Source organism: Periophthalmus magnuspinnatus, chromosome 8 (genome assembly GCF_009829125.3).
Source record: "Periophthalmus magnuspinnatus isolate fPerMag1 chromosome 8, fPerMag1.2.pri, whole genome shotgun sequence".
Classification (NCBI taxonomy): Eukaryota; Metazoa; Chordata; class Actinopteri; order Gobiiformes; family Gobiidae; genus Periophthalmus; species Periophthalmus magnuspinnatus.
Window position 1 is genome coordinate 26,397,561 of NC_047133.1, and position 18,943 is coordinate 26,416,503.

At 40.5% G+C, this 18,943-nt stretch overlaps 2 protein-coding genes across 2 annotated transcripts; one reads left to right on the forward strand and one right to left on the reverse strand.

Annotated features, from left to right (window-relative positions):
• The first annotated feature begins 11,737 nt into the window (after positions 1-11,737).
• LOC117375137 (lipid droplet assembly factor 1-like) lies at positions 11,738-14,398 on the forward strand. Its single transcript, XM_033971395.2, has 5 exons — positions 11,738-11,852; positions 11,968-12,066; positions 13,013-13,181; positions 13,892-14,037; positions 14,118-14,398. The coding sequence occupies exons 2-5, from the start codon at positions 11,995-11,997 to the stop codon at positions 14,166-14,168; spliced, it is 438 nt and encodes a 145-aa protein (XP_033827286.1). The 5' UTR covers positions 11,738-11,852; positions 11,968-11,994; the 3' UTR covers positions 14,169-14,398.
• An 87-nt stretch (positions 14,399-14,485) lies between these two features.
• On the reverse strand, positions 14,486-18,708 carry LOC117375022 (ER lumen protein-retaining receptor 2-like). Its single transcript, XM_033971269.2, has 5 exons — positions 18,481-18,708; positions 17,350-17,450; positions 17,119-17,277; positions 16,489-16,741; positions 14,486-15,793 (listed from the first exon to the last, which is right to left on the reverse strand). The coding sequence occupies exons 1-5, from the start codon at positions 18,569-18,571 to the stop codon at positions 15,759-15,761; spliced, it is 639 nt and encodes a 212-aa protein (XP_033827160.1). The 5' UTR covers positions 18,572-18,708; the 3' UTR covers positions 14,486-15,758.
• Between the last annotated feature and the right edge of the window lie 235 nt (positions 18,709-18,943).

Below are 18,943 nucleotides of genomic sequence, written 5' to 3' on the forward strand. Positions count from 1 at the left end.
GTCTCCAGCAAAGCATGGGCATGATTATTTGTTTGTCATTTTATGAACAAGGAAAATTATATTATCTTAAAATTATATAATTTTGTTTAACAGTTTGTACCCAAAAGGTTATAGACTTGTCACGGGCACATACCATTGTAATAAGAATAAGGTGTCCTACAAACTAAAGTTACAGAATAAAGGCCACTTCAATCCAGCAGCTTTAGTGACAACAATGAGCTGTGCATTTTTATCATCTATCCATCAACCACTTATCTTCTCCTGTATCAAAGAAGTAAATGTAAAAATCCCCTGTGTAAGATATGGTTCATCAATAATGACATGTTTCTACCTGACAGCCCACAGGCACATCACTGTGTGTTTTCTAAAACAGGGCTGTCTGATAAATGTCCTGTCAGACCTCATGAATTGCAATTGAAAAGAAAACCATTAAATAGTCAACTTTATTGAGAGAGGCTGTGTCACAGCCAATATGCTGCTGTAATAATGAGGATGGAGGCACCAGTCTCAGAAACATGTGCAAACACATTTTAAAACATATTTTCAAATTAGTTTCTCAACTGTGTGACTGCAAAAGTCATGTATGATGGAGAATTTCTACACATTTGGGCTATCACTCTTCAGGGGGCAAAACAATTGGTGCTATTGGGTAGTACATTTTAAAGTTCATACAACCTACCAAAACTCATACTCATTAATTTATCATATTGGTCTCAACAAGATGCATCTTCATTTTGAAGCTATAAGCTTATATTTTAGCCTCCTTTAAACTTGAGCCATTGGCTTGCAACCAGGAGTTTGTTGTTCTCAAAAATGAAAGCAGAATTACTTTTACTTTAATTACATGAAAATCAAATATTGTATTTATACAATAGTCAAACATTGAGTCAAATGATAAATGATGTTGGATAATTGCCTAAGATGATGAAAAGTGGTGTCAACACATGTCAAGACTATCACAAACATTGAACTCTGTCATGGTATGACTCCATCTACTCAAGCAACAAGCTCCATTGATTTTGTACCAAGGTTGTCCCAACAGACCATTGACTGATCCTCTGTGAGATTAGTGACACCTCATGTTTAACACTCACACTGAGGTTTGGCCCAGCACTGCCTTAATGACATTTGTAAAATGAACAGGTAAAGAGCCTTGAAACAGCTTCACTAGTCGAAACATTTAGATTACTATATATGTGAAGCAAATATATACACAAGCACAATGTTACATTATATGTGTCAATACTATGACCCTTCCAGCAGAATGCATGAAACTGCCGGAAAGGGGAAATTAAATTGTGATTCAAAGCTTTTTCTCATCATGCTAAAACTCAGATGCATCCTCTTGTGTCCTCCCACTCCTCTTATGGATCAGATCTTCTTTGCTTTGTAAGTGACAGGTGGGTTTAACCATTCAAAGTACATGTGGAACTCTCAGAACAACCTGACAGTTTTAATTACCTTTTAATTACTGAAAACAAAACCGTGACCAAGTTTCTCCAAAAATTGTGTAATTTAATCCATCCCCATGTATAGAGCACACTTCATCTGTTTTTAGTTAGTCTTTGAGCCAAAGCATGACATCCAGTTACTTTCACAGCCGTGTAATAGGGATATTTTGGATTAACTTCCTTCATATCATTGAACCCTGGGAGCAAGACAATGTACCAGATGTTAAATAAAAAAAATAAATAAAAAAAAAAAATTTCCTCTAAGATTGACACCTGCTTGTCTTTATGGAGATATTATTGCTGTGGAAGATAAACATCTTCGTGGAAAGTGAGACAGCGGGCAGACCCTCTTCTAGAAAGTTACAAACAGCACATAATATTTTTCATTTTTGATGCTTTTATTACACTGACAACTTTAGTGAGCAGACTTGCATCTCCACAAACGTGACTCTCATTTGGCTTTGAGGAGAGCCTCCTTCAGCTTATTTTCATGGGAATGTTGTTCTTTTGGCTGGGGGGGATCTTGCTCTGTATGGTATTAAACTTATCTGACATACAATCATTGTATTACAGGTGTTTTTATTGCTCAAAATACCTTTTAAAACATATTCTTGTATAGTACATAATACTGACCTGGACCTTGGCCTGGCAAAAGTAATAAAGTATCCATACAGACAAGGCATACTCTCCACAAGAAAAGTTACATAATACACCTTTAAGATGACTGATAAAGATAGTTGATGATTTTTTTTGGAATTATTTGAGCTTGTTTTACTTGTCTTTCCCATGTTGACGTTGATGATGATTTAACCCACCAACCTGCTGAGCCCCTCCAGCTGACAGTATAAAGTAAGTGTTTTTGATGCTGTTCTTTTCTGTTGCTTCAGGCTGATGATGAATCCATGCTAATCCCTCTTTCAGTGTACCTGGTGTGCTCCTCCGGCTGGCCTCTCGCTGCGATTACCTGCCCGTTAGATGTGCTACCTGCCGTGCCGGCCTCTGCTTTCATGTACCTCAAGGACTGCTCCATTCAAAGTGGTTAGGGCTTCAAACAGTCATGGCACAGAAAGGATCGCCCCTGTCTCCATGAGCTCTTTTGTCCCTGTCTGAGTGGGCGGGAGGTTGTACAGATGCACCTGACAAATGTGTTGTGTTTGCATTATAAAGGATTTGTTTCACCGCTGCCACATCACTGTTTGAGTACAGGATATTGTGCTATCTGTCCCCGTGCACGGTGTGGTTGTCCTCAGCCTCTCAATATGATGAGCAAAAGTTGTTGTCTGCTTTGCATAGTTATATTACAATTTACATTTTTTTTTTTTTTACAATTTTTAAGAAATGTAAACACCAGAAGTAATTGTGTCACATTGTCCTAAAGTAACACAATGTAACTTTCTGGAGTGGCACGTCACCTGCATAATTCCAAATAGAAGGTTAAAAAAAAACATACCTCAGAAAATATGCCATACTATGGAATATTAGCCAAAAGAATGAAAGAAGAATTCCCATGAAAATAAGCTGAAGGAGGCCCTTCTCAAAGCCAAATGAGAGTCAGGTTTGTGGAGATGCAAGTCTGCTCACTAAAGTTTTCAGTGTAATAAAAGCATCCAAAATGAAAAACAACAACAACAACAATAATAACGTGCTTTTTATTTTAATATTTTTCTTTGTTTGTTTGTTTTGTCTTTTTTTTTTTTTTTTTGGCTAAAACATTACACTTTGGGCAATAGGTAAACTCCTCCAGCTAAGGTAGCCCTGACCAAGTCTGGCACAAGATCATGGAGATGGATCCCTGGGTGCGGCAGGAGCAGTCCTGAGGACACGCCCCAGCAACATTGAAATTTCTCTACGGGGCAATAAAGTGTACCTTAACCTTAACTTTTAAGCTACACTTGGAACATAACACTGAGAATTCACTGCAGATCTCCAAAGTGTTAGCAGGCTTATAGATTTGGGGTAAATGCTCTATTCATTGCTTCCCGTTTTTCACAAGTTTTGACAAAAAACAAGAAAGTGTTCTTCAGACTGTGACAGTGAATCTATTCTACATTTCAATCAGATTTATGTAGTTTTCTAGTAACGTCAAGCTTTTTTTTGCATATTTGGTCCTTAAGTTCTTATTCTTTGCAATAAATAAACTTTGATAAAGGATTTTTTTAACAAAAATTTCCTTCAAACTGATCTGTTATATTATCCTTTAATTTGTTGCAATATGTTTATATATATTATATATATATTATTTATTTATTATATTATTTAAATATTTATTTGCCATTATTATATTTTTTTTTTACGTATAATTTTTAAGTTAAATCCAAAATTGACAACAGTGGATACAGTGTAAATGTGTCCAGCTCCAAGCATGTTTCACCACCAGGGAAAAGAATTCATTTTCTGGGATCAATGAGTCCGGCACGTGGCACATTCACGGCGACAGGTTTAATGAGCACGAGGAAACCCCTTGTCAAAATATGGACCACACTATTCATCTCCACTCCCTGGTCCACTCCTCTTTTCCTCCTTTTTCTCTCTCCACAGTCAAAGACTAAGAACATAGCGCAAAATAATGGCTACACTGAGTTTCTCTTGCACCCTTTCCTTAATAATGACCTCGACAGCCCATCACACCTTCTCAATTATTCCATACTTCCTCAGGATCTGTCATTCGCCATGCATCACCCCCCCCCCCCGTCGTAAATCAAATCTCAAACATCAAAACACACAGTGGATGGAGCAGCGGACATCCATCAAATCAGGAGTCCCCAAGGAAAACTGCATAGGTAATGAGCGGTAGAAACAAACAACAGCATTTGTTTTACAGATTTTATTTACTTTTGAAATGTTTTGTTTTTGTTGACACTCACAGCACAGCAAACATTTTACAATAACTACACTTAAAGGTACAGTATAGAACTTTCTGGAGGTTCCACATCACCTGCATTATTCCATAGAGTTAGAGTTAAAAGAAAGTTAAAATGATCCTTTGAAACATTTTACACAGCGGTAGATAGGTTTTATGTCATACTGTGGAAGATTAAAGCCAATGCAACATTTCCATGGAAACAAGCATTAGGAGACCATCCTCCAGGCCAAATAAGAATCAGGTTTGTGGAGATGCAAGCCTGCTCAGAGTTCACATGTTTGTTCTACATTTTTCAGTGCAATAAACACAGCCAAAATAACTCCTTAAATATAAATAGTTACTAAGCCTGAAACATTTTGAGTTTATGCTTTATTAAGATCAATTTGTGTACTTAGTATAAAATGGTACCCAAGAGATTCATTTCACCATCTATGTTGACATATATATTATACAGTTTGTTGTGGCAATAGAAGTACCATAGGTTTCAGAAGGATGAAAAGTTAGACATCATATAACAAGAGGCTGAAACCTATGAATAACCCTAACTGTTTACAGTAGTCTATAGCAGTGTAATACCTGCAGTTTGTTGAATTTTGTGAATTAATTAGCCAGTTACTATAGTTAGTTGAGAAACATATTTAATTTGTAAACTGAGATAGAAAAGGGTTAAAGTAATCATATAAAGAAGCATTAAATAGGAGTAGCAAACCCGACATGCAGATCAACTTTTCACGCATCTGTTGGCTCCTCCCAGTAATTAAGGCGTGGAAATTGAAATTTGCTGAAGTCCCATCAATCATGGGTGCTGCAATCTACTGAGAGGTTTAATTAGCAAGTGCTATAGTAGACATAACATCAGACACTGGGCAGTACTATGTGCACCTTATGGATAGTTATATGATGACACTGACCTCTGTGATATTGACCTGGATTGGTCTGGATTGGTCTGGATAGCCAGTATGCAGCCTGTACAGCAAAGGAGGGGTCTTACATGATGTTTTGGTCTGCTATGAAGGCCTGTGCTGTTTGTCTGGTAATCAGTTAAATCATGATTAATGGACGGTTTTCACATGGCATCTCAACATTTTAAGACCTGTAGGTAATGCTTAATGGAGAAGGGGGTTAAATAAAATGACCAATATGCAGTTTCTGTAGTAATATAGCAAGTTCAAGGGCCTATAGTCACCAATATAAAGGATCATTTGTGGATTTTTGTCCAACTGGGAGTATGACTGCATCACATACTATTCTCTCTGTTCGTGCTGATCAATGTGTTGCTGCTGGTCAATCTAACTGTAGGGGCCACCAAAGAGCATATTGCATAGGTTCCTCACAAAGTAGAACTGGACATTATTGTGGAGTGCAGAATCCAATCAGGGAAACTCCTTGTGTTTGCACGTACACAAGTCTGCAGTTTACTCGGTTCAGTGAGTTCATTATGTTTAGCAGTCTGTAGAGGTAGTGGCTGTCTCTCCTTTGCTCTATCCAAATCCCTACTCGATACAACGGAGTGTGATAGATTATATGGCCAGCAGCGGTAAGGAGTCAGATAAGTTGTCATCAGTGTTCCCATAGGAGTCTCTAGCCTGGGTATTTAATATGAACTAGATTACACTGGATCATTTCCCTTACATTTAAGAGGTGGCTATGTGTACATTCTACGCTGAACAAAACTCCAGGGTATAATTCATTTGTGCATGACTGAAATGGTCATCTGTGACTGAAGAAGCAATCAACACTGGAGCTGAAGTTCAACCATTTGACATTCTGATCAGTTCATGTCTTAATCTTGCTGTTGCAATCACACACCTACAAAAAACATGCAAAGGGAGACTGATGAACTTGTCCAGGAGTTTGTCATAGGCTTAAAATGCAACACTTTAACGCCATCCACTGGCGATTCCAAGACACTGTTTCTCTTAAAACAAAAACGTAGCCCATCTACTGTTACTGACCAGAGGATTTACTTATGCATATGTAATATTATTATTAGAGAAGAGATGATCAGATATGTTTTTTTTTCATGGCAATGCAATTACTGACTGTTTAGAAACCAGAGCAACCGATGGCCAATAAGATCTGCTGATACTTTTAGGGCAATATATAGGGAAGATTTAGATCATTTTCCTCAAATTATGTAATTTAAATTTACTACAAACTGCTTTACTAAAAGTAGTGTATCACATTTAGTGCATTTATCTCTTTGTATTAAAGCGTTAAAATGAAGCATTGTGTGTATGTTTTAGGCAGAAAATCCACCAAAGCTAAATATTGACCTGTGCTGGAGATATAAGGCCAACCGATATATGGTCTATCTCTAATTATTATATCAATAAAGCTGAGGAAAATTGTGAAATGGCTTATTTGAATATCTTATCAAACACATTGCAGGTCTAGTGTTATTATACTGTATGGTCACCTGTAGATTACAAAATGCTCCAACATCAACCAGTGTCAACTTGCTACAGCTGTCACAAAGATAAAAACTTTTATTCACCTAACTTGTTATTCATATAGTTAGTCAAAGCCAAAAATAAAATCTGTCAACTGGACAAAAAGTTGTAGGAGCAAACAAAGCAAACAAGCAAACAAAGGAAACAAAGGAAATAAAGAGAACAATAGAGCTAGCCAGGATGCCAGTAGGTGTGAAAAACACCCATTAAGAGTTGTATGATTATGCTAAGTATGGCTCAGGCACAGTGCACACTTAGTGTAGCTCAGTAGACCTAGTTTACATATAGAAACTGTAAACAAATGCTGTTTCCAGTTTAAATATAGTTAGCTCCTCCCTTCAGACAGATACAAGGCAGCGTCCACCAGCAATCTGACCAGAACTGAAGAAACCGCTTGGATGAGCAGCCAAACATCTTCACTCCTACAGCTTTTTGTCTAGTTGACAGATTTTATTTTTTGGTCTTTACTATGGATCAGACCTGGATGACTGAGGGATTACACAAACATGTAGTTAGTCCTCTCCAAAATAATAGATCACCCAACTCCATTAATACAGTACCTTCTCAACTTTCAACTCTTCGAAACATTTCAGTCTCCTCCCTCTGCTCAGAACTCTTTATCGATGGCCACACCATTACCCCCTCCCTCTTCGTATGGAACCTCAGCATCATCCATCATGGACCATACCCTGTCATTCAGAGCTCACATCAGCCACATCACCAAAACATCTTTTTTCCACTTCTGCAACATCGCCCATCTCCATCCCTCCCTCTTTCAGCCCACTGCAGAAATCCTGATTCACTCATTCATCACCTCCAGACTCGACTACTGCAAAAGCCTTTTCTACGGTCTACCCTCAACCCACCTCTAACAACTACTACTACAATCAGCTACTAAAAACTCACCTGTTCAATCCAGCATTCCCTCTATTATTTGCACCATCATCCTCTAATGTTTTCTTCTTGTTTGTAAAGCATCTTTGAGTGTCCAAAAAAATGCTATATAAGTCTGATGTACTATTATTATTATTATTATTATCCATCCATCCATCCATCCATTTTCTTCCGCTTATCCGGGGCCGGGTCGCGGGGGCAGCAGTCTAAGCAGGGACTCCCAGACTTCCCTCACCCCGGACACGTCCTCCAGCTCCTCCGGTGGGACCCCAAGGCGTTCCCAGGCCAGCCGAGAGACATAGTCCCTCCAGCGTGTCCTGGGTCTTCCCCGGGGCCTCCTCCCGGTGGGACATGCCCAGAACACCTCCCTAGGGAGGCGTCCAGGAGGCATCCTGAGCAGATGCCCGAGCCACCTCAGCTGGTTCCTCTCAACGTGTAGGAGCAGCGGCTCTACTCCGAGCTCCTCCCGTGTGACCGAGCTCCTCACCCTATCCCTAAGGGTGCGCCCGGCCACTCTGCGGAGGAAGCCCATTTCAGCCGCTTGTATCCGCGATCTTGTCCTTTCGGTCATTACCCAAAGCTCATGACCATAGGTGAGGGTAGGAACGTAGATTGACCGGTAAATCGAGAGCTTCGCCTTCCGGCTCAGCTCCTTCTTTACCACAACGGACCGATACAGCGACCGCATCACTGCAGACGCTGCACCGATCCGCCTGTCAATCTCACGCTCCATCCTTCCCTCACTCGTGAACAAGACCCCGAGATACTTGAACTCCTCCACTTGGGGCAGAGACTCACCACCCACCCGGAGAGAGCAAACCACCTTTTTCCGGTCGAGAACCATGGCCTCGGATTTGGAGGAGCTGATTCTCATCCCAGCCGCTTCACACTCGGCTGCAAACCGCCCCAGTGCCTGCTGCAGGTCGTGGCTCGAAGAAGCCATCAGGACAACATCATCTGCAAACAGCAGAGATGAAATCCTGTGGTTCCCAAACCAGGCCCCCTCCGGCCCCTGACTGCGCCTAGAAATTCTGTCCATAAATATAATGAACAGAACCGGTGACAAAGGGCAGCCCTGGCGGAGTCCAACATGCACTGGGAACAGGTCTGACTTACTGCCGGCAATGCGAACACAGCTCCTGCTCCGGTCATACAGGGACCGGACAGCCCTTAGCAAAGAGCCCCGGACCCCATACTCCCAGAGCACCCCCCAAAGGACACCACGAGGGACACGGTCGAATGCCTTCTCCAGATCCACAAAACACATGTGGACTGGTTGGGCATACTCCCATGAGCCCTCGAGGACCCGATGGAGAGTATAGAGCTGGTCCAGTGTTCCACGACCAGGACGAAAACCACACTGCTCCTCCTGAATCCGAGGTTCGACTATCGGTCGGATTCTCCTCTCCAGCACCCTGGAATAGACCTTACCGGGAAGGCTGAGGAGTGTGATTCCCCTGTAATTGGAACACACCCTCCGGTCCCCCTTTTTATACAGAGGGACCACCACCCCGGTCTGCCATTCCACAGGTACTGTCCCCGACCGCCACGCGATGTTGCAGAGACGTGTCAGCCAAGACAGTCCCACAACATCCAGAGACTTGAGGTACTCAGGACGGATCTCATCCACCCCCGGAGCCTTGCCACCGAGGAGCTTGCCAACCACCTCAGTGACTTCAGCCAGGGTGATGGACGAGTCCGCCTCTGGGTCCCCAGTTTCTGCTTCCTCCTCGGAAGACGTGACAGTGGGATTGAGGAGATCCTCAAAGTATTCCTTCCACCGCCCGACAACATCCCCAGTCGAGGTCAGCAGCTCTCCACCCGCACTGTAAACAGTGTTGGTGAAGCACTGCTTTCCCCTCCTGAGGCGTCGGACGGTTTGCCAGAATCTCTTTGAGGCCGTCCGATAGTCCTCCTCCATGGCCTCCCCGAACTCCTCCCAACCCCGAGTTTTTGCCTCTGTGACCGCCCGAGCCGCGGCACGCTTGGCCTGCTGGTACTCATCAGCTGCCTCAGGAGTCCCACGAGCCAACAAGGCTCGATAGGACTCCTTCTTCAGCTTGACGGCATCCCTTACTTCCGGTGTCCACCACCGGGTTCGGGGATTGCCGCCGCGACAAGCACCACAGACCTTACGACCACAGCTACGAGCAGCCGCATCAACAATAGAGGTGGAGAACATGGCCCACTCGGAGTCCATGTCTCCAACCTCCCCCGGGATCAGGGAGAAGCTCTCCCGGAGGCGGGAGTTGAAGACCCCCCTGACAGAGGGCTCCGCCAGACGTTCCCAGCAGACCCTCACAATACGCTTGGGCCTGCCAGGTCTGTCCGGCTTCCTCCTCCGCCAGCGGATCCAACTCACCACCAGGTGGTGATCAGTTGACAGCTCAGCCCCTCTCTTCACCCGAGTGTCCAAGACACGCGGTCGGAGGTCAGATGACACGACAACAAAGTCGATCATCGACCTCCGACCTAGAGTGTCCTGGTGCCATGTGCACCGATGGACACCCTTGTGCTCGAACATGGTGTTTGTTATGGACAAGCTGTGACTAGCACCGCTCGGGTTCAGATCGGGGAGGCCGTTCCTCCCAATCACGCCCCTCCAAGTGTCACTGTCGTTACCCACATGGGCGTTGAAGTCCCCCAGGAGAACAACGGAGTCCCCGGTTGGTGCACTGTCTAGTACCCCTCCCAGGGACTCCAAGAAGGCCGGGTACTCTGCACTGCTGTTTGGCCCGTAGGCCGACACAACAGTGAGAGACCTGTCCCCGACCCGAAGGCGCAGGGACGCGACCCTCTCGTTCACCGGAGTGAACCCCAACACGCAGTGGCTGAGCTGTGGGGCAATGAGCAAGCCCACACCAGCTCGCCGCCGCTCCCCGCGGGCAACGCCAGAGAAATGGAGAGTCCAACCCCTCTCAAGAAGATGGGTTCCAGAGCCCAAGCTGTGCGTGGAGGTGAGGCCGACTATATCTAGCCGGTAACGCTCAACCTCCCGCACAAGCTCAGGCTCCTTCCCCCCCAGCGAGGTGACATTCCATGTCCCCAGAGCTAGTCTCCATGTCCGGAGATCCGGTCGTCGAGGTCCCCGCCTTCGACTGCTACCCGGATCTCTCCGCACCCGCCCCTCATGGCTCCTCCCGCAGGTGGTGGGTCCACGGGAGGAATTTATAATATAATATTATTATTATTATTATTATTATTATTATTATTATTATTATTATTATTATTATTATTATTATTATCATTATTATTATTGTACCAATTGCTCTCCATCTATATCTAAATATCCAGTCAAAAGGCTTATTGTGGGCCCTTGATGAAGACAGAATGGCCCAGCAGTAAGATTTCAGGTTTGATTCCTGGACTGGGTGGGGCATTTTAGTTTGCGTGTTCTCGCTGTGTCTGAGTGGGTTTCCAGTGAGTGGGTCTCCGGCTAGAGTAATCCTGACTAAGATCCCTGCCCAAAATCTGGAGCTTGGTCCTCAGGTGCTGCTGCAGTGATCACCCATTGTTCCTGACAGGTTGCCCTGACCAGTTTCCAGTTGGCAGAAGGAGACAGAAGATGGATGAACTAAACAGAGCCTCCTTTGTGATTGGGTCAGACTCTAAGGTGCCATCAGAGAAGGAGAACATTTAACAAAGCTATTCATGGGCTTCAGATTCTAGGATGTGATGACGTCATACTCTCAGATGGGGGGGCAAGAGCAACATTGATTACATTGTACTTTGCCATGAACTACAAAAGGCAAATGCACAAATATTGAATCTGGTCATTATTCATTAGTGACTAGATCCATACAATAAATAATATACAATGTTTCAAATCATCTGAAACCCAGTTATAACTATGTGTTTTGAATTATTGTTCTCAGGCCAGAATCAAACTAAGATGATAAATGATACTAAATTCTCATTCAACCTGATGCACTGATTGCATACATTTTAGGATTAAAATGAGGGTCATTAGGTGGATCTGGCTGCACTTCCACGAGTTGCAATACATCAAGTGGCCAGTAGATGGCGCTGTGCAACATTCAACTTTTAAAAATGAGGAAGAGGGAGGAGGAAGAACCAGAAGAGGTGTGCTGTGATGTGTCTTTTTACTCTTGAGGAAACAGGACACAATTCATTTGTTTAGATTTTTTCTCCAACATCCAGTTCTGTCTTTCTCCCAACCCATTTTCCTCTGTCAGTGTTTTATGATTTAATTTTGAGATTTTCACTGTAGTTTTAGCAGATTTGTTATTCAACTGTTATATTTATGTGTGATATTTATGTTCTTGACTTTTTCCCCATTTTGCAGGTTTAAAGTTGTTCTAAAAGAGTGAAGATGGAAGGCAGCAGCACGCCACTTTGTCAGAGTTTGAACCCACTTTTAAACCAGCTTTGTGAAGACCCCAGGGTAAGAAGCTTAAATTATTCTCATATATGTCTTTACTATTACTTTATCAGTGTTTCTCATTAATAGAAGGGGATATGGTGGCTCCTCATACTCTGTTTTCCCCCAGTTGTCTAAAAGTAAACTGAATAACCAGGCATCATGTGGAATATAGCTTAAGATTGCATTTAAGAGTCATTCTTACTTCAAAAATTGTATACAATATATACAAGATATATCAGTATTTAATAAGGAGAGCATGTGCGATCACAGCCTCAACAGAAATCTATGGGAATCAGAAATGGATTGTAATGAAGTAAAGTACAAATTTTAGGTATCTGTACTTTACGTGAATACTTTTTAAAGTGGATACTTTCTACGTCACTTTATTTTTGAACGGGACAGAAAAGTATTTTTGTATTACTGTTTGAGACCTACTGAAAAGACTGGGGGGTTTATTTTTAACTTGTTCATAATGTGAGCATTATGTAAGTACGTTTTTAAATGGGTACTTTAATACTTTTGCTATTAGATTTTTTTCATGTGATACTGTTACTTTTACTTGAGTTTTTTAGGATTTTTTTTTGCTCCAGTATCTGTACTTTTAATTATGTAACAAAATGTATTACTTCTTCCACTACTGATGGGAACTAACTGCACAAATTTTAAACAAGATAGAGTTTCTTCCGTTCCTAATTGTCAATGATCTGCTTGTATCATTTTAACTGAGCGGTGCACAGCCTGCCCCCTGTCTGTAAAAGCATGTGGTTTGGAGCAAAGTTCAGACTTAGGAGGAAAGGATTTAACCTACGTTTTGAGTCGAATGGCACAGATCATAAAGTCCATTGTTTATGTTCAGGAAATTCCATTTTATTTGTTTTTAATAAGAAAAAAAAGTTATTGAATATAATACAATTTTGTTGTTATATCACATAACTTTACTGAATGTAACTTTCTGTATGTTTTTAAGGTGTCCCGGTTTCTAAACTCCAGATTGGGGCAGTATCTCCGGCAGCATCCCGTCTTTGGCCTGTCCATGCTCCTCTTTACTTCCATGGCTGTTTTGCCTGTTGGACTTTTTGTTGTTTTTGCCCTTGTGACTCTGGTGCTGTCAGTGGTGGGCTTTGTTTTCGTTGAGGGTAAGAGTCGTCACACACTCCATGTCGCTCCATCTACAGAGTTGCGAATAATGAATTTCAAGGTTTGAACTGGACCAAAGATGTGTACCTAGACATGATTTAAAAATAATACAACTGTTCCAAATTCAAATAACAAAATATTATGCATTAACTGTCTCTTAACTCTGGAATATTCTACAGTACAGTAAACTTGTCTATCTTTCATTTTTTCAAATACGTTTTATTGCCATGTCTTGATTGGTGAAGTCACCTGCTTGACTCTATATGGATTGTTAAGTTTAGCCATTTTGTGGAACATGCATAACAATATCTCCATGGAGGAAAGAAGGTTTCCAATTTAAAAAAAAAGACATAGTGCCCCATTAAACATTAAACATGTGGCAAAAATATATATTTTATATTTTCTACGCATAGTGAGCAATCTTGAGTTTCGATAAAATTTCCTTTTTCTTGTCAAGTAAATTAACTTTCAGTATTGATTTTATGAACAAAACAAAAGAAAGAGTTTTAACCAGCGCCATTTAACAAAAAATAATAATAATTTCTTCCTTCAAATCACAAACACTTCTCCAAACCATATGCTTTTACTCAACCAAGCATATGTCACTATTAGACTGAATTTTGATGACTTTATAATCAAATGAATTGTTGTCATCTTATTTCTTAGATTTTAAGTCATGAATCTTACTAACTCTGGCTCTGTTTTCCAGTGTTCCTGTTGTTTGTAGCTGGACTGACGCTGCTCTTCACACTATCAGGACTCGCCTTCTTCTCAGTGGTGGCCTCTGTCGTCTTCGGCACTTTTTATATGACAATTACCAACCTTTATAGCAGCTACTACCAACATGGGGCAACGGTAGCTAATGTTTTTAGTCTCAAGATTTTGTATCAGAAGATTCCATTACTTATGCACTTTTTTTTCTTAATTTCTTTTAGCAAAGCGGGCCAACAGCTGCAGAAGAGGAGAAAGTTGACCCCCAAAACTGATTTGATTTTAGGAAACTGGTTTTTATCTTTCATAAGTTTGGTATCTAAATATATTTTATGCAATATGAACAGTTTTAAATGCATTTTGAAAACACTCATTTATAGTGCCTATGTTTGTGAGAGAACCAGTGAACAATGTGCAATGAGCGTGTTAAGAATGTGATGGCTGCATATGTCAAATTAACTATTTTACCTGGAAAATGCACTAATATTTAAATGTGACACTGCTTTTAAGATACAAATATATGTATCTTTAATAATATAGTAACATGTATTTATTATGAAAAATAAAAGTAACTATTTGACAAATATTTTTTAAATACATTTTTTTAATACTGTATGACATGTTGGCTGTTTAAATCTCCCAAAAACACAAAAAGTTGATTGTGATTGTTTTCTGGGTGCTGTACTTTTAGCAAATGCCCTGGACCATTTAACAGTATATGTACTGTGCATGTGATCAAGGCGACTTGTGCATTTCTTCTATGTCTGAAATGGGAAGTGGGAATACTTCCCACGGACTTATGCCCTGTAGCACTTTACATTTCCAAATCATTCTGACCATCTTTCCTGATGTGAAAAAATAAGCATCTTTTGATAATGTGAGTAAATCCAAAATGTAAAAATATGTGATCACACAATCTATGATAAAAAAAATCTTTAATGAATGTGATGTCATGCAAAAAAAACAACAACAAAACAATGGATACTAAATACTGTAAAAGTGAATTGAAATTATTCTATGAAAGGTTTCTTGAGAGTAGAGGCATTACATGACAGTCAAGTGTAGATAAATACATCTTACACCAAATTAAATGTGTTGTATACATTTGAGTCTCACTGTGTTGGACAATTGATAGTAATATGAAATAGGTACTATATTTCAGTTAATAAAAAGGAGATTTGAAAAATGTTTTCATAGCAGTACGCAACTGGCACATTAAATCAGTTTAAATGCCAATACATAAAACGGTCACGGTTACAATACAGATTATTACAAAATGGTTGGCATTTTTATTTGGTTACATCTTTCATTGGATATTCACCAAACAATTTGAGTAATGCATTAAAAATTACACTTTGGGGATTTTATTTCTAATTATAAACTTACTGTTGGCCTCAAATATTTTATAGAAGTAATTTAGGCATACAATTAATATGGCAAATGGAAAAAAGTGAACAATGAACATAAATCTTATCAGGCACTCTGATACATTACTCTATCATTTTTCCAAAACTGTACATTTGTGCATTTCATTGCGAGAATATTAAAAAAAAAAAAATACAAGGGAAAAAGCAACAAAAAGCACCTTGCAAATAGAAAAAGCCTTTCTCCTATTTCAACAGTAATGAAAGTGTTAAGGCAAAGACGCTGAACAAATAAATCCAATGGCTGATCGAGATTGATTCAGCTCTGGCGGCGGTTGGCATTTAACAGTTCCTCTGAAATCATCCAAAAGACTTTAGTGTTATTCCCCGTGAGTTGGCTCTGTCACAGGCCTCCTGCTGCTGGTCACGAGATCCCACGATTTCATCCATGCTCGCCCTGAGTCTGCTGGGAGTCCCGTCACCTCCTCAACTTGTTTTTTTTTATGCTGGAAGGCTCAGCTTCTTGCCCTTTAAGACTGACAAGACAAAACAACAAAAAGTTGAAAATTTACATTCACATCTATTCAGCATCATGCTAAAATATGTCAGCAAACATGGACAAAATGATTATTGGTTTGCTTGCCCTTCCTGTGTTTTTGAGTGCAATTGTGAATGTCTGTCTGGGTGGTGTCCAGCATGTGCCCCTCAGGCCCAAATATGGGATTCACAGAGTCACCCACATCTTCTAAGTGGAAAAAAACACAGTGCAGTAACAGAACACTGTTCAGGATTAGATTCACCTAGATGTGAGAGAAGCTTGTACCAAAGTTTTGATTTCACTTTAACCTTCACTGACGTTAGCAGTCATGAGGCCAAAGCATTGGAAGATTGTCCATTCTGTATTCAAATACAAATGTACCACAGTTTACCACAGCCAAGGCTAATTTGAGGTTTCTTGGTAAAAAAAAAAAAAAAACAGTCAGACTATAATTTCCCACATAATTGGTCTTATAGCACAAAAATGCCTTTGAATGTTTCCAAGTAAAAAAGAAAAAAGACATTTTATTAAAACCAACCCAATTTGTTACAAAAATGTGTGATATTTCAAAAAGTTTCAGCAGATTTTTGAGAATTATACAACATTACTGTAACTGTATAAGTGTAGTTCAGACCCCAGAAGATTTCCCCCTTGAGTCAATAAAAAAAATTCCAGGTGCAGTGCTCCACGTACCTTTTGTGACATACAAGTAGAAGAAATCGCAGTAAAGGATTGTCTGCACCACTCCAGCCACAATGGCAATCATGTCAAAGAAACCCTCAAAGTAGAAACGCCAGATCCAGTTGAAGAGATAGAGTGCTCGGTACAAGCCCAAGCAGAACAGATAATGTGTGGTGATGGTCTCTGCCTCGCCGGTCTTACTGATCATGAAGAGCTGGGGTAGGATGGCCACAGACTCCAGGTAGATGGAGAAAGTCCACAGAATCTATAAAAATATCAAAATAAGAGCATGAGTAAATGCGTAAAAGTGAGAGTAGACGTTGTGCTACTTAAACACTCAACTGTACTGGAGGTAACTATAAGACTATAATGGTTTGATAACATGTTTTATGAGAAAATATATTATTGTTTTGAAAAGATTGTCAAAAAACAATCCCAACAAGAAAAATCACCTTCACTGCCTGTAGCATTACCCATTAACTTGGATAAATTCTGCAGGTTGAATTAGGCATAAAATCAATCATGCTCAGTCAATATGTCTCTGAAACGATTGCATACTGATTGAGCAGATAAAATTTGTTAAGAGAAAGGCAAAAGAATAACAAAATCTAGAATTCAAAATACACCACATAAATACTTTACCTCCAAGAGTGAGAAGTCGTGGTTGATCAAAACGGCAAGTCCCCCAACAGGAACAACCAAGAACTCAACTCTGAAGCTATCATGGTTTCCATCATAGGTTGCTCTGAACTTCATGTAGATCAAGTACACAGTAGCATACGCACAGCCAATGTAAATCACCTTTAGAGGGGGGAAAAAAGGAGTGACTTTAAGAATGCTCCTAAAGTATATAAGAAAAACATATTACCTTACCTTCATGCAAGTGTTATACAGAGAGATGAATGAGGTTAGGAGGTCCAGGTAACGCGTGGTGAATACAATTGCGAAGAGGATCTGGCTCTTGCCTGAAATACCTTTGGCAAAAAAAAAAAAGTTATTAATTATAATAACTCGAAAAACATATTGATAAAAAGATTTCAATATATAATTTAAATATATTGGCAGACAATGACACCTGCTGGAAGTTCAGAAACATTAACACTTTTTAAAAATAATGTCTTGGCCAAGGAAAGGATGTACACAACCACATGGGAAAGTTTTAAATGTTTATTTACAGTCATGTGACCTATACACTGGTATCTTAGATTTTGGAATCGACTGAAATAAACCACAGATCACTGAATAATCTCTTCCAGCAAATTACTGTTACTTTACACTAACATTTTCTTCTCTCAGCAATTATTCCCACACTATTTTAGAAATAGATACAGTAAATAAATATTCTTGAATACGTTCTATCTTAAAAACAAACTCTACACTAAAGTTAGCGGTTAAAGTTAGCAGGAGTGTGTACTTCCGTAGCGTGTTCTAGAACGCCACGTCAGACGCCAGACCATAAACATCGAGCACCAAATCAGCTAGAGGAAAATAAATATTTGCATTTTGCTTAAAAAAACCCAAAACCAACCAATTACACAAGCAAAAACAGTCTAATGTATTAATTTCTCCATGTGCATTTTGTGACAGGCCTCTCATAATAAATCACAGATGCAGTTCAAAGACCGCTGAAGGGGGCTAGTTAGCACGTCTGCATGTTAGCAGGTTAGTATGTGCGTTACATACAGTCAGTGGATAAAACATGATACCCTATGGCAGAAACAACACAAACGTGCAAATACCAATGTTTTTAAGGTGCGCAAAAAATAAATAAAGCAGCGCAATCAAAGCACATAGCAGTGGTTTCTTTAGGCAAATTGTGTTGAGGCTAAAGCTGTTAGCTTAACCACTGTCTGAAATGAATGAGTCTGACTGCAGTTATTACTGATAGCACTCAGCAAGTATTAGATAAATATAACCTGCTGGAGCCCTGGTGAGACATAAACCTTTCAGAGCCACGTATGAAGCTCAAGCACTTTTGATGAATAAAAGAGAGGCTGTCGTTACCTGCACATGACCTGGTTTTCCATATTTTCATCAGCAGGATGATGATGGCAGCCAAATGAGACAGGTCTCCTGTGAGTCTGAAGATGTTCATTTTGATGAGAGTAACAGCCCGAGAAACGAAGTGCCCTTGGTTTCTATCAATATTTTGTCCTGTCTCGTATACTGTCCCCGTTTAACCCAGGGCAGCCAGATACAGTCCCTCCACGATTGAAAATATGGCGAGTGTGCTGGTCGACGTGGAAGGGGGCGGGGGTAAACACAAACGCAGGATGGGATTGGCCTCAACTTCTGAGTGACAGCCCCCTTTACTGAGAGCCATGTCTGATCTTTAAAATTAGGCACTTTCTGTAAGCGTTGTGCAATATTATATTGATTAACGGATTGTATTGCTGGGTTGAAAAAAACAAAAACAAGTTGATTTTGGCTGCATACTTCCTATTCTCCTGCTGTTCCTGAACTTTGC

Excerpts from the sequence above, each read along its gene's own strand:
- LOC117375137 (XM_033971395.2), top strand. The coding sequence starts at position 11,995 with ATGGAAGGCAGCAGCACGCCACTTTGTCAGAGTTTGAACCCACTTTTA. Across the intron at positions 12,067-13,012 it reads AGCTTTGTGAAGACCCCAGG|GTGTCCCGGTTTCTAAACTC; the intron begins GTAAGAAGCTTA and ends TATGTTTTTAAG. Across the intron at positions 13,182-13,891 it reads GGGCTTTGTTTTCGTTGAGG|TGTTCCTGTTGTTTGTAGCT; the intron begins GTAAGAGTCGTC and ends TCTGTTTTCCAG.
- LOC117375022 (XM_033971269.2), bottom strand. The coding sequence starts at position 18,571 with ATGAACATCTTCAGACTCACAGGAGACCTGTCTCATTTGGCTGCCATC. Across the intron at positions 17,278-17,349 it reads TGTATAACACTTGCATGAAG|GTGATTTACATTGGCTGTGC; the intron begins GTAAGGTAATAT and ends CCCCCTCTAAAG. Across the intron at positions 16,742-17,118 it reads ACGACTTCTCACTCTTGGAG|ATTCTGTGGACTTTCTCCAT; the intron begins GTAAAGTATTTA and ends ATATTTTTATAG.